Source organism: Protobothrops mucrosquamatus, unplaced genomic scaffold (assembly GCF_001527695.2).
Source record: "Protobothrops mucrosquamatus isolate PMUCROS unplaced genomic scaffold, P.Mucros_1.0 scaffold_11, whole genome shotgun sequence".
Taxonomy (NCBI): domain Eukaryota; kingdom Metazoa; phylum Chordata; class Lepidosauria; order Squamata; family Viperidae; genus Protobothrops; species Protobothrops mucrosquamatus.
Genome location: NW_015386087.1, coordinates 609,284 through 624,618, shown reverse-complemented (window position 1 = coordinate 624,618; position 15,335 = coordinate 609,284). Strand labels below are relative to the sequence as shown.

Below are 15,335 nucleotides of genomic sequence, written 5' to 3'. Positions count from 1 at the left end.
TGAAAAAGTGGCAATTTTAATGGCCCCTAATTTAAATTTGATTTTATACAGTCATTTCTAATGAAAACAATAATTGTTCAACAATAAAAAATTCTTACATTAGGTATGCATCTACTATGAGGGCCCAAGGCTGCTGCTGAATATGCCCTCGGCAGTACAACTTTGTTTTATAAAACACTGCTTAAACATAGAGCATCATCAATGTAACTTGGAATGCACTCTAACATAGAGTACAAATTACCAACATTACCAAGTGCAAATCTAACCATCTACACATAGGGGAAAGTGCAGTGATTATAAATTTGCATGTGGCCTAAAACAAGATCCTCATATAACAGCATCTTTGTTTTGAATGTCTGAATGGCATCACATACAAAGGTGAAAACATAAGATCAGTTATTTGTTTCTTGTACATGTATCTTTTTTAAAGTACTATGAACTTGAAAAAAAAGTTAGCGTTGGGGTAATCAAATAATCAGGAATTGCAAAATACTATCTGAGCTTATTCTAATGAAGCCATGTGTCTCTCTTCCAGTAGTTTTTGTAAAGCAAACAGAAAAAAGTTGTCCTCTGGTCTTTAGTAAACAATATCACTGCAATGATTCAAGGCTGCCACTGGGTTCCAAATCTGTCCAATATTTTATACACAACTGAACAGTCTACCCACCCACCAGGAAAAGTGCACTTTCAATAACAGTTACAAAAATAGATTGGCACATTGTTGACACAGTGACAATATCAATCACAACCCATCATTGGTTTTGGATCCATTCTTTAGGTGAACATCAGTTCTAGTAGGAAAAGCATCCAGTTCCAAGTGGGTCAACAGGATCATTTTTTTTTAAAGTGTAAAAGAAAGGTGCTAATACTCCTTGTTCTTTCGTGAATTATTTGGGCAACCCAGTGAAGTTCTCTTTTGGTCCACAAACTATTGTATGAATGTTTCACCCACTGTCCACTCACATGCGAACTCATTCAACATTTGCACTTAGTAGTTAAACAGTTCATCTAGCCTGAGAAGTCTTAAGGAATTCACTGTTTTATTCCTACTATCTGGTTGAAAAGCTGCATTGAAAAGAGAAGAAAGGGCACTGGGGCATCTGCATCCCATTTTTTTCTTTTTTTTGCATTTTCAGTAGTAACTTGCTGCTCTTCTGAGCAAAATAGACAATCGTTTTTAAACCCCTCCCCCTTCTTGGAAGGGTAGCCTGTGCTAGGAATTCTGGATCAAACGTCTGTAATGTGGCATCACTTCGTGTTCCGGTAGATGAAGAGCAAATTCCAAGGCCACTAACACCGGGAACTCAAAGGCAATCAACTCTCGCCTATTCAAGCGGAACTTTTCTTCCAGTTTCTGTAACAGAGCCAACAGTTACAGCTTAGTACCTTAGGATACTAATTGTTAGAAAGTTCTTACAATAAGTTCCCTAAATTTATTTATACATTAAAATAGTATCTGCCCAATCGGTTTGATCAGTCAGAGTTGGCACACTCCAGGTTCCATCAATTCAACAATACCACCACCAGGACCCTAGAAGTGCATGTTCTCCATAACAGCACATTTCCTCTGGAATCAGCTTCCTCCCAAGATTTGAACAGCCCCACCCCACTGGTATTTTAAAGGGCCCCGAAGACATAAGTGTTTGCCCAGGATGTTTGGTAAGGATGTTTGACCTTTCTTTCTTTTCCTTGTTGCATGCTCTGTCATCTCTACTCTTTTGTTATGTGTTCATTTTGGTTCTGCACAAATTTATAAACCACCCAGAGTTGCCTGGGAGTTGTAGAGCATACCAATTTAATAATTAGTATTATCAAAATAGAATTTTCGGATCATTTTAACTGTTTTTCAAGCAAAGATATTACCTGATGTAATGACCACAGAACACAATCCCTTCATCAGAGACATACCCAATACTTCTTCAGTTTTACGTTTTGTGGCAAAAATTAGTGGCCAGAGATACTTACATCTATAAGATGCCTGACTTCATGCTTTTTGATGTCACTGCCAATTTTGGCAGCTAGTAAGACGCATGCTCCAGCACAGAGCTTTCTGTTTTGTTTGTTGAGTTTTCCCTTGAGAGCAAGCTTTTCAAAATAGACAAAGGCCATAGCCACAGTAGGCTCCTCAAACCCACACTCTTCTTGAGCTAGTTTGCGCATTTCTCGCTTCAAGCTGAAAAAGGAAAGGAAGTAAGTTATGTTGCCAAAGAAAACTGAAGATAATAACAATGTCTGTAATTTAGAAAGCTTGCCTAAATATACATGGCTGAAATATTTGTAGTATTATGTTGCACATTATTCTTAGTACATGTAATTATTTATGCCTTCTGAATTTCTGAACACTGAAATGTCCATGTTTGAAATCATAACTATTTACACAGTAATAGGCCTGGTATCTTCAAATTCAATTGTGCTGGACAAGGCAAGATTCTAGGTAAAGTAACTAACATAGCAAGGGACTGAATTGCTTAAAAGACTATTCGGCAAGTAGAAATTCTAGTCTAACAGCTCTTTCTTATTCTTGCTGTTCCTACTCTACCTTCCAGAATAGGGTTTTCACTGCTCTCTCCAGGCTGAAGGCCACACCTAGCCTTTGGGTCGCGCGCTGTGAATCTCCCTGGAAAATATGTGAGGGCCAAGGCAAGAAGTGTTCTTGTTATACTTTCCCCATGCAACTGCAAAACTGTAAAAAAAGAGGTATATAAATGTATGAGATATGCTGAAATCATTCCAGCTGGTTAACTGGAACTTGCTTGTCCATGTAGTTCCTCAACTATATATAGTGGGTTTCCTATAGCTGTTCTTATCATCTAAATGGAGAATGGCCTTCCTAGTAACCAAATAATCAACTTTTGAAACGAGCGATTAAACTTGATTAGTGCTAATCAAAAATGGTAATCATTTTGAGATCTATCCAACCTATGAATTCACCCACCTCTTTCTATGTTTCTGTTGAACAATTCTTACAGGGATTTTTCTCCTATTCTCCTATTCTAAGCACTTCTCCGTTCCCCTTTAGTCTAAAGCAGGGGTAGTCAACCTTGGCTCTTTTATGACTCGTGGACTTCAACTCCCAGAATTCCTGAGCCAGCTAAGCTGGCTCAGGAATTCTGGGAATTGAAGTCCACGAGTCATAAAAGAGCCAAGGTTGACTACCCCTGGTCTAAAGAATCACATCTGTACATTTGCCTAACCATGTCTATGAATGCTTCTTTTTCAATCTACATTAGTATTGATTGACTTTATGTTTTCTCGCCATGTGATTTTCTTGGTAAAAACACAGAAGTGATTTATCATTGCCGTCAACTGTGCAGTATGAAATGATACCCTTCCCATTGTCACTAAAGTGACCATCTATCTCTGGCATCTTCCCATATCAATGCTGCCCAACGTAGGTGTGTAATTAATTCAGCTGGGCAGCTGAGATGACCTGCACACATTGGGTGACCCTGCTAGGAATAACAGTACACACTCCCAACATTCTTCACTCATCCCTCTGAGGAACACTATCAACATAATGAGGCAGCTGGGGGGGGGGGATGTTAGAAGTAGGGATTTTTTAAAAAAGAAAAGTAACAGTGGGATTTGCATGTCAACAAAAAATGAAAACAAAGCAAGAAATGGACTTTATTTATATCACGCCTTTATTATTTTTATAAATAACGCAAGGCAGTGAACATACCTAGTACTCTTTCCTTCTCCTATTTTCCCTCTCTGAGGTGGGTGGGGCTGAGAGAGACTGACTGGCTCAAAGTCACCCAGCCAATTTTCATGCCTAAAGTGGGACTAGAACTCATGGTGTCCAGCCTGGTACCTTAATCACTAGACCAGTGGTTCTCAACCTTTTTAATGCCGTGACCCCAACCGGTCGTAAGTCGAGGACTAAACCGGTCGTAAGTCGAGGACTAAACCGGTCATAAGTTGAAGACTACCCAACCGGTCGTAAGTCGAGGACTTTCCCTGCCCAGGAGTGCCGCGCATGCATGGTTCCGCCCCCTGCGCCTGCCGAGGCATAGCTGGCAAGCGGCAGAGACGGAGCAGGCCAACCACCAGCTGGCCCAGCCCAAGGGAGGTAAGGCACCCGCCGGAAAAGGGGAAAAAATGGTGGGCAAAAAAAAATGGCGGACAGCCTTGCTTGGCGACCCCCGTGAAATGGCCAATCGACCCCAAATGGGGTCCCGACCCACAGGTTGAGAACCACTGCACTAGACCAAACTGGCTCTCTACATTTTATATTTCCTGCAATGCTGTTTTTGATCTTTTGCAATTCCCTTTCTTCCTCTCTTACCTCTTTAACCTGCCCAGCAGGCATTAAAAAAGGTTCCTGCCTAAAATCTGAACTAACCCTAAGCAAAAGCTTTTGAAAAGAGGCAAAGGGTCTCACGCTGCTGTAAGTAGCCATGGTAATCTATTTTTATACATGTTTATTTAGGGAAAATATTTTTTCTATAACCTTTCCTCTGTTAGGTGTGTTTGGGTGCACACATGCACTTGTGGGTGATTATAGATAGTTACAGGTGTATATGTATATGTACAGTATATGTATAATATATGTACATGTACATACACAAATATCTACACATATGCAAAGTGGAAAGTCATTGCATAATACTACAAACCACTGAAGACCATCTGCCAATTATCTTGCCTATACATGTCAACTGAAAAGATTATTTACATCCTCACTTTTTCAAACTTAAGATTGTACAGTACAGAAAGTGCTGTAAAATATACTAAAGTAAATTGCTCACAAAAATATTCAGGAGAAACATGCACAGGAAAACATGGATTTTTGTCAGAGATTAATACAAAAAAACCCCAGAAGCTATGAATTCACATAGAACAAGGATAGAATGAACTTAAATTGAGAAAAATGAACAATGAAAAAAATTATATCTGACATATTTGCCAATCCCTAAGCAGTCTTTAATAAAATGCAATTAGGATAAATTCTTCCATCAATTCATCCTGTTAATGAATCTCAATTTTTTTGTCTGTCCCTAAACTATCCAATAGGAATTTTTTCTATTTTGTTTACTCCCTTTACAAAAAATCTCGCCTCCCTTAAGTCTTTCCTTTCAGTATTTATAGTTAATTATTAAAACATTGCAAATCAATAATATATACTTAGGCCCATGTGCTTCCTATCTTATTTACCCAACTACCTGATCAGGAAGCAGCTGATTGTTTAGTGTCCTTAAAGGTCATTTTGCAGAAAATCTCCTGTTAATGTTTTACCTCCCTATACCAAATGTATCAAAAGGTAGTTCCCTGGGGTTATTACCTTCTTATTTTACTGAGTGTCAACTTGATGTAAGGAAACTTTTCCTTGAAGGTCTCATTCATATCTTTCTTAAGGTCCGATGGCTTCACATAATCAATGACTGTAGTCTGTAATATATTACAGGCAAGAATTAATATCCATTTGGTATTAGAATCTCTGCCTCTCCCTTTTCCTCTTTTTTTTCAAACATTACCATAGTAATTATTTTCTAATGTATATCCGTTTCATCAAAGAACAATAAAACAGTTTGTGGTATTTTAAAATCAATATAAATATCATTGCATAGGGCGGCTTTCATAAGATCAAGATTTCTTATCAATATCCACAAAATAGTGTACGTGTGGATGCAGACATGCATGGACACACACATACACAAATACATTACTAATTACTTTTTCACAATTGGCTGGGCCAAAAAGCAAGGGGCAGCAGTAGGTTTGCATGTAGGCTCCTCTGAGTTTTATTGCTAGGAACAATTCTTCAGAGACGTGCCCAGCAGAAGTCTTGCAAGTTGTAAAAGTTTTCTCAAGCCAGTCTGGAAGCTGACTATTTACAGTAGCCACAAGTGCACTTTGAATGTAAAGTTACTCATGTACACTCCAGATTGAGTGGTTACAAGCCCCTACTGAAGTATTATGTAGTTGAGAATTTATAGGATCTAGTTTATAATTATAGTTTAAGTCAGCGGTAGTCAACCTTGGCTCTTTTATGACTCGTGGACTTCAACTCCCAGAATTCCTGAGCCAGCTGTGCTGGCTCAGGAATTCTGGGAGTTGAAGTCCACGAGTCATAAAAGAGCCAAGGTTGACTACCCCTGGTTTAAGCAATTGAACAGATGCCCATAGCAATCAGGCCTATTCTTTGATGCTTCTCTATCACAGCCCATAAGATCCAGCAAGAAGAATGGTGGCCAGTTAGCTACATATACCTTTAGGAAGCCAATTACTCAGACTAGAGGCAAGCAACCTTCTTTGTAGACAGAGAAGTCATATTTTTTTAATATGAGATTCCTCAAAGAAGCCAGCAATACTGCGTTGTTATCAAAGTGGCAGGCATTCTTGGGAGAAGAGAAAATTTAGTACAAAACAGATGCATTAAAACCTAACAGAGGTTTAGCAAAACTATTTTAATTGTTATTTTCAAAAAATAAAAGCCCCTCACAACTGTGCCACTGAAAAGGGGTATTCTGGTATATTTTAATAGCATGATCTTCGGTAGTTTAGGGAAGCTTTCTACCCCAAGAGGAACTCATTTAATAATTTTTAATACTCAGAGAATTCCTAAATAAAAATAACAATACAAAAGTTTACAGTACAATTTACTTCTACTTACATAATTTATGTTTTACAACATCTATCAGAACAATCATTGGCAGGCTAGCAGCAGTCATGGTGCATAACAATTCCTATCATTGAAAATGTTATTGCTTGAAGCATTATCCCCACCTTCCCTCCTTCCCTCTCTCTCTATCCTCTCTCTCTCTCTCTCACACACACACACACACATATCTATCTATCTCACAATTTGAGATAGTTAAGAAAGTCTGGTTTAAGAAGTTGCCAACTTGCAGCTGGTATGTTGCATACATTCTATAAGCCTTGGGTTGCTAACCTGTCATCCAAATCCATTTCTAAATCTATCAGCTTCAACCCTGATTATAGTTTTAAATACTACAAGTTATGTATAGCAGTAGAGACAGGGGAATTGTTTATTCTGTTGAGAATCCTATTCCATATTGCAGAAGCACCTTATTTATTAATTACTGGAGGTCCCTGTTTCAATGATACTAGTCCTACCTGCAGAATTTATAGTTACTTTGGTTCTGCCACATTACTCCTACACAACTGGAGAAGCCACTGAGAACCGTGATTTGGATTGTGATGCCATTACTATGTTCATCAGTTCTATCTCTTCACTTTATTTGTCTTAAGAGAGGCTACGTGAATGCACTGGTGGGCTGGATATAGATCAATACACTGAGTCTGAATCTGACAACTGCTATATACAAATAGCTCTGAAGTTTGAGAATTAGTGAGAAGGCTTGCTAGAAGAGTCTACGAACTAAATTCTATGTGCTAGAAAGTGTTCCTGCCTATATAGACTTTTTAAGCTATACATTTCACAATGTACATATACTTTGTATTGTTTTGTTCTTAAATTATTAAGTAAATCAATTTGGTCTGCATTTCTAATGACGTACTAAAAAAACTCGCTTAACTTCGATGACACTAAAGCAGGGGTAGGCAACCTTGGCTCTTTTATGACTCGTGGACTTCAACTCCCAGAATTCCTGAGTCAGCCATGCTGGCTCAGGAATTCTGGGAATTGAAGTCCACGAGGCATAAAAGAACCAAGGTTGCCTACCCCTGCACTAAAGCAACTGAATTGGTGACAGATCATTTGTTCAGTTCAAAGTTATAATGGTGCTGAATGAAGGAACTTACAATCCATGCCACAAGTTGTGGCTATGGCAGCACCCTTGTGGTCATGTAGTCAAAATTTGGGTGCTTGGGAGTTGGCCCACTCTGATGATTGCAGGAACGCTGCAATTTCCCCACTCACCAATCCCGTCCCCCATCTATGTCTTTTTGGCCCCCTGACACCCTGCACTCTAATGCTTCAGCTGACCTTCGCCATCTTCTTGCTCCTGCTGATGAGGTACACCTGGCCTGGCTGCTGGGCCAGAACTGTACTGAGAAAATGGAGGGAGAAAGCCAAAAATATCATTGAGCTGCAGAGTGCCAAAATGCCTCTTTGCAAAGAATTCCTGGACAGGGCTGGGACTGGTTTGCACTGCAAAAAAAGGCGGGCAAGTCGACAGCAGCCATTCTATGCCATTCCTTTTTCAAATTGCGTGCTCCATTCTTCTGATCCTTCGGAAAGCTTCTGATGTTCTCCAGGTCTTGCAAAAATAGGTGCACTGTTTGGAGAAATTCAGCAGCCCTGTTCTCACAGTGCTTTGGAAGTCCTCGTTCTCCAAATCAAATGCTCATTCTCACAATCATTTGGAAAGTTTCTCGTGTTCCCAGATTTTGTGAGAAGAGACACACTATTTGGAGAAGAAATGGTGCATGCAAGTTGGAGAATGAGGCCTTTTGACAACGGGGCTCCTGCCTTTCTCCAAATAGTGCAACCAGTCTTGCAAGATCTGGAAGCTTTCCAAACAACCAGAAGAATGCCGTGTGATTTGGAGAAGGAATGGCATGAGCAGCGACGGGAAGAAGGCCTAGCATGGCCAACAGCTGCCTTGTATACAGTATGTTTAGGCTGGGTGCACTTCATCAGCAGCATGAGGAAAACTGTGGAGGTCAGCTGGGCATAGCAGAGCCTGTGGAGTGCAGAACAGCAAGGAAACTGGGGCTTTGCACAATGGTGCTGGGGCACCAGGCTGTGATGTGAGGCTTGAGGCAGCATTTATCAGTGACAGCTGTAATGTTGGAACTGAAGTAGAAGCCACAGATGTAGTGGCAGCTGGCTGAGACTGCTGAAGGCCATGGTCCTCTGCTTCAGCTGTAGTCCCAGTGCTGTGGCTGCCAAGTGCCACTGTGCATGGCAGCCAAAAGATACAGTCCTGGGTGATAAGGGGGAGTTGTAGCGCCCCTGCAGTCAATTTGATAAATAACACAAGTTACTACATCTTTGATTATTGCCCTTATATTATTGGGGGAAAGAGCAAAACAGAGTTGCCAGAGATTCTTTACGAAGTGCTGAAGTATACAAAACTTCTCAGCTGTAAATTTTATTAATCTTTAAAATATAAAGGGCAAAAAATATCAAATGACCTGCCCAGTTTTTCATCCCTAAACAGTGTTGAATGTGGTAGACTGTTTACTTTTGAAGACATGAAATATGTTGTTAGCACTTAAATGTAGGAGAGCAGCTGGCATGAGTCCATTGGAACTGGTAGCTATTTATCCTGGCAGACATTCAACTGTTCAGCCAGACATAGCAAGCAGACTAATCCCCTTCAGTGGAATGGACAACTAAATATGAGGTGCTCCCCTGAAGCACAATTTAAGTCCTTTTGAATTTCTGCTATAACTCACTATTGAGACAAGTCACCATGGAAAATTTCTTGACTATGAAAGTAATTCTAAGTAACTCCTGAGTAACTATCAAAGTTGGAAACAACCTGAAGCAAAATCAAATGCTGGATGTAATTCCCTATTTTTTTCCAATAATTTTCAAGCTGGAAAAAGATGAAACACAAACTGTAATTTAAAAAAGCATCCTATATGTAAGCTATGTGCGGAGGTTTCTAGATCTGCACAACTATTTCTTATTTTCCGAATTAATCAACATCAAAGCATTCAGGCATGCTATGGTGCAAGAAATTTGTCTATAAATACCATTTTTATATTTAGGTAAGCCTGAAATAAAATGATGTTACTTTAAAAGCTCCATTAATTTTAGTGCTGGGATTTCTTAAAGCGGTGAGATCTTTTTTCAAGCTTATGTGACATCTAAAACTATCAGCCTACTTTAACTGATTGTTCAGTGATATTGCCCTTGCATGAAGTCTGAAAATTACTTTCAAAGTTTTCACTCCTCTATAGCACTTTAGAAATAGACAGACTAATGCAATGTATTAATTTTCAAAAAAATCACTTTATCCCAAGCAGAAGCCTTTCAGGACTGTTTGCCTGCGTCAGTTCTTGGGTACTTCATCATCTTAAACACTGTTGTATAATTTAGTGCCAGGTAAAGCTACTTCAGGGGAAATCCAATGTTGTACATGCAGTCGTTTATTGATACACCTTCTATTCTGTTCTTCCTTCTTCAGAATCCTGAAGAAATGTCCTTCCTCAACATTCTCAATCTACAAGAGTAGATTTGGAAGCAGGGGAAGATGGAACTGCAGGGGGTAACATAAATTATATTCTTCCCCATGCATCTGACGAAGCTATTCTGTAATGGAATGGATAGAATGGACTACACTGGAATATAACCTTCTGCCAGATTGTAAACAGATGTATTTCTCAGTACACAAGCTGACAAATACGTAACTTTGTCAAAAAATTCTGTTTTTAACCTAGACATAGATTGGTTTAGCTAGCAGCAACTACAATCTATTTTCCTGCTCCTCACACCCCACGCATAGAGATTCATATTCCTTGAGAAACAAGTAGTAGAGAAAGAAAACCCAGTTTGCATCTGTTGTTTCCCTTTTAAACCACTGTTGAAATGATACATCCCAGAGTGCTATATTCTTAGTATGACTAGTGGGAATACTTTATATCAATCCCCTTCCAAAGTATGCTCCATAAACTCATGCAGTGCCATCAAGGAACATTTCCTTGAATAAATCGAAATGCCTCAAATTTTAAAATTTTGTGGGTTTTTTTGCCAAATTCTCAGTCCCGATTTTGTTAATTATGTCCCTAGACTGCCAGCGTAATTCTACTCCTCAGACTAGAACAAAAACTACGAAAATAAGAGTGCAAGAGTGGGATGTTTGAATACATTGTACAAAAGCTGGTTTACACCACTATGTCAGACCATTTTGTATATTCTACTTCGATCCATCCCATGTATGTATGCATGTGTCTGTCCTCACCCATGAAAGAGAACAATTTTACAAGGCTGCAGCTGCCAAGCTGTAATGACATAAGCCTGCCAACAAATGACTGCTTAATTACAAACCAGATTTCAGCACGCAGGGAACAAACTGTTCCATGCTGACACAAGGGCCACTCTCAGTTCAGCACCCTTCTGAAATGTATCAATTAAAATAACTGTATTCTCCTCAATGTTTCAGATTATTTTGGCTTTTTGTTATACAATGAGCAGAATCCATTGTCATGCTAGTCGAAATCTCCTTGTGCAAGATTTTTTTTTCTCCTTATCCCTGCAGCTTTCTTTCACTTATACACCCTCAAAGTCTGCTCCTGATGGCTGATGACTAGAAAGCTAAACAATTTAAGTTAGTTTTATAACTAACTGCTTATACAAAGAGATCTACACATAGTGCATGTAATAGTAGCTACAATGAAATGATTCATTATCACAATTAGGCCTATGTATAGTGTTGGATGTTCAGCTTGTAAACTATATGGTATGATTTGCTGGAATATCATATGAACCGGCTCTCAATATCAGCATTATTGATTGTTTTTCTTTTAAAGAATGGTGAGTTATAACTCTTGGCAGCAGCAGAATTTTCTGAAATCTAAATGGATGTTGAAATATGAAATATTACAAGATGCCTATAAACAGAAAAGCAGTATCTCAAGAGTAATGGAGGGCATATAAGAAAACAGGAGGGCAACAATGCCATAAAAATGTATTAAGTCACACTTGATGTTGCTGAAGCATGAAGAAAAATCAAGTGATATTTCACTGTCCTTTTCTTTCATTGTGAACACAGATCTACAAGTGCTTTTCCAATTTCAATACAATCATAATAATTTGTTACCCAGAGATGATATAATAGTAATCAAGCCATATAAAAACCAGAAGTATAACCAATTATTATAACTGAAATGTAACTATCTGTCACGTTACTATTATACTCACCATATAGGAAGGAAATATCAGCACCCGCTTGTGCTTCCCACATGGCCACTGAGGATCATCTAGAAGATCAGGGTTGTATTCAGTATAATCTCCCAAGTCACTGCCTATGAAGATTATTAATAAAAAAGAAGCAACTGCATGAGACCTAAAACAACACCAGTCAAATGGATACTCAAATTATATAATATTGTCTGCCTTCATTTTTGTATCTGAAAGCTTTAATACTAAATGGGGTGAGCTAGGGTATAAAGCTGATATAGTTTCCAATAACAATTTAGGAAAGAGCTGAAGTAGATCAGTGGATAAATAGGTACAAGAAATGTTAAGTTAAAAAAAATCACATGATGTAAATCGGAAAAAGAAGGCTTCCTAAATGATAAACCATGAATTTCATATCAGCTCTATTATTAGATCAATGTAGAGGCTAACAAAACTATTTTTTCACATCGTGTTTGTGGAAAATAAACTTACTGGAGACTGTATAATATTAGTGAAATGCTTGATCTACAAACAGCTTTGCTGCACTGAGTGAGCATCTAAATGAGCAAAGTTGCTTAGTCACAAAATGTGTTAGCTTTTGGCCATATGCCAAAGCAAGGCATCCCATCAATATCAACAGCTCTTGCAAGATTCATGATTTGATTTCATACTATAACAGAGAAAAAACACAATGCATGAGACATGTAGAATGTGTTCAAAGTTAGCTTTGTCACATAAGTTCATAAATGGCCAATTAGATCACGTGTGCACATACTGTTAATAGGCTACCTGTATCAATGCTCCCTTGGGTGCTATTAGCTCTTCCCAATGAAAGGCTACGATGGCTTGCATTACGAAATTGTGAAAAGGATGAGGTCGAGTCTATCGTGTTTCTCCGTGCCCCCAATGCATTGGTTGGAAAGAGAAACTGAGTATAAGAAACAGTCTAATCAAGAAGAAAAGAAAAAAATATTCAAGTTGAGAGAACACATCACTGAAGATGAACAGGAAGCTATTTATAGAAACATACTTCTACACAATTCGACTTGACTATATCAATAATTAGCAGTAAATTCCATTAAATGCAGTGAAGCTTACTCCCTCTGGAAGAGGATTAATGATTTTAGCATAAATTTACAAATGAACTGAATAATCTAATGTTGTTTAGTAATAACCACTCATTTCTCCAAAGATAGTAATCTGAATGTAGTTTTTTATTTCAGAGATTATATTTTGAAGAATAAGTACCCATACCTTTCCATTAGCTCCTAATTCCACACCTTCAAGGCCAACTATATCTTTCAAGCAAACACCTGCAGTAGAATGACATTGCCTTCCACCTTCTGTTTTCATATCTCTGTGAAATAAAATCAGCGATGAATATAGTTTTTAGAATTATGTGGAAATGCTGAATTTGAAAATGACCGTTTGTTACTTCTATAGTTTTGTGCAAGAGAAAAATGAGGAAGATAAAGAATGCAATAAAATATCTTCAAATTCATGTAAAATTTCAGTCAAGGTCAGTAAATGTTTGGAAGAAATATAGAATCTATTAATCCACAACTGCCATTCATAATGTCTGCTACCTCCAGATGACAACATGGAGTTACAATAAATAAATACTTGTAGCACTTTGCTACTATATCTTGGTAATTTTGTTTTTTGCAACCAAGTTATAGTAATCTTAGTGGGTTAAATAGATTAAATTTGTGCAAGTTATAGATTAAGATGCAAAAGAAACAAACAGCAAAAAATCAGTAATATGTCTACATATTCGCAGTATTTTTACTAAATGTTTCATTATATACTTGAAAATGGAAAATGATTTATTTTTACAAAATAAAAAAACTTTTTAAAAAACCCAAAGAAATCCTGTTACATATCAATACCATAACCATGAACTCTTCTAAAAATTGTTATGAATTTAGGAACTGTATTGTGTGGATGTAGTTCTATTCACAAATATTTTCCATTTAGCTGAAGAAATAGCAAACACTCTTATAAAAAATTCCTTTGTGCATACGGATATTCTCCTTTATTGGAATAAATGGGGATATCTATACATGGGCATCTACAAAGCACAGGGAAACAAATGACTAGAATGCCAACTCCACCCCTTTGTGCAACATTGTGATGCAAGTATGAAAGGACAGAGCTTGTGCTGTAACATCAAAGCACATGGTCAGTTTGCTATATTGTTGCTGGCTGATGACACCTATGTATCTATGGCCAGAGGAATATATATTGATTGGGTTCACAGATCAGGCTAAACCATGTTGTGAACTATTTTATTGTGCTTAGTGTTCTGTGCAAATTCAATTAAATGCCCAGACTCATTTGCTATGAGATGGGCAGCAAATAAATTCAATATATAAATAAGGTTAAAAGTCATGATTTACTGTTTTGTATGATATATGGCTATTTAAGTCATGATTTACTGTTTTGTATGATATATGGCTATTTAAGTTAGCAGGACTGGCCTAAGGGTTATTTTAATTTGGTTTAAAAGAAATTTTTTGAATTTTCGGCCTTAGAATAATATTTCATTTTAATTAATATTTTAAATTTTGTATTTCTGTATTCAAGTATTTGTTTTTAAATGGTTGTAAGCCGCCCTGAGTCCCCAGGGAGAAGGGCGGGGTAGAAATACAAGAAATAAATAAATAAATAAGAAATAAATAAATAAATATATAAAGCCAGCTTACTGATAAAGCAAACTTTACCTTAGCATAAATCAAGCCACTGAATCAGATATGATGAAAAGAACTTAATTAAAGGGGAGTGGTTTTTTTTTTTTAATTAAGGCCTCCTTAACCTTAGTTTTGTGTTACAAAACAGCTTCATTAGGTAATTGACATAGAGGAGTTCTTAATATGCCCATGGATAGATCCTTCCCTTGAAAATCACATTTTAAATGTTCTACTGTCATCAGATTTTATGGTATACTTGAAAAATAAATCTTGATCTAAACCATTTAATCATTATTGTGATAAAAGTTGCTGGCAATTACTATTGGAGGAAAAACCACACACAAGGGAATAGTAAACACTTCTTTTCGCTGTCTAATAAAAATGTCCCCCTTCTGAGACTACTTCATACATCATTCATTTCATTTGACTAAAATACCACATGTTTTGTCCTTGTTCCCCTAAATTACTTTTAGGAGGCCATAGTATTACTTTCATATCTCTTAGTTGAATATGTAGTTTACTTTATGTAAGATTTTTCCCCCTTTTATTTCATTTAGGAGAAGCTTGGAAGCAATAATTTATGCTATAAACAAACATTATTAGGCATTCATGGAAGGAATTCTAGATAACATTAACATTAAAACAACCATGTACTTGAAAACCATGTGAAATAACTCATAATTTTACTTATCACACAAAAAACTGCTGCCCTGAAAGTTCAAAAAGTTAACCAAGTAAATACAACAGAAGGAAGTCATAAGACAGTAACAACTTATCTGGAAGAAGTTAAGAATTTATTATTCATTATTTATTTATTCCCCAGTATTTTCTGAAGAGTGACTTCTTAAAGAAAATTTCATTTTGTG

General features: G+C 37.4%; 1 protein-coding gene across 1 annotated transcript in view; it reads right to left on the bottom strand.

The window, feature by feature from the left end:
- CABLES1 (Cdk5 and Abl enzyme substrate 1) overlaps nucleotides 1-15,335 on the bottom strand; it is a 51,105-nt gene continuing 35,770 nt past the window's right edge. Inside the window, exons 4-9 of the mRNA XM_029285142.1 lie at nucleotides 13,034-13,136; nucleotides 12,569-12,725; nucleotides 11,801-11,904; nucleotides 5,285-5,391; nucleotides 1,966-2,173; nucleotides 1-1,354 (exon numbers count right to left, since the gene is read on the bottom strand). Coding sequence (XP_029140975.1) covers nucleotides 1,214-1,354; nucleotides 1,966-2,173; nucleotides 5,285-5,391; nucleotides 11,801-11,904; nucleotides 12,569-12,725; nucleotides 13,034-13,136 — 820 coding nt within the window. The 3' untranslated portion in view covers nucleotides 1-1,213. The remainder of the gene's footprint in view (nucleotides 1,355-1,965; nucleotides 2,174-5,284; nucleotides 5,392-11,800; nucleotides 11,905-12,568; nucleotides 12,726-13,033; nucleotides 13,137-15,335) is intronic.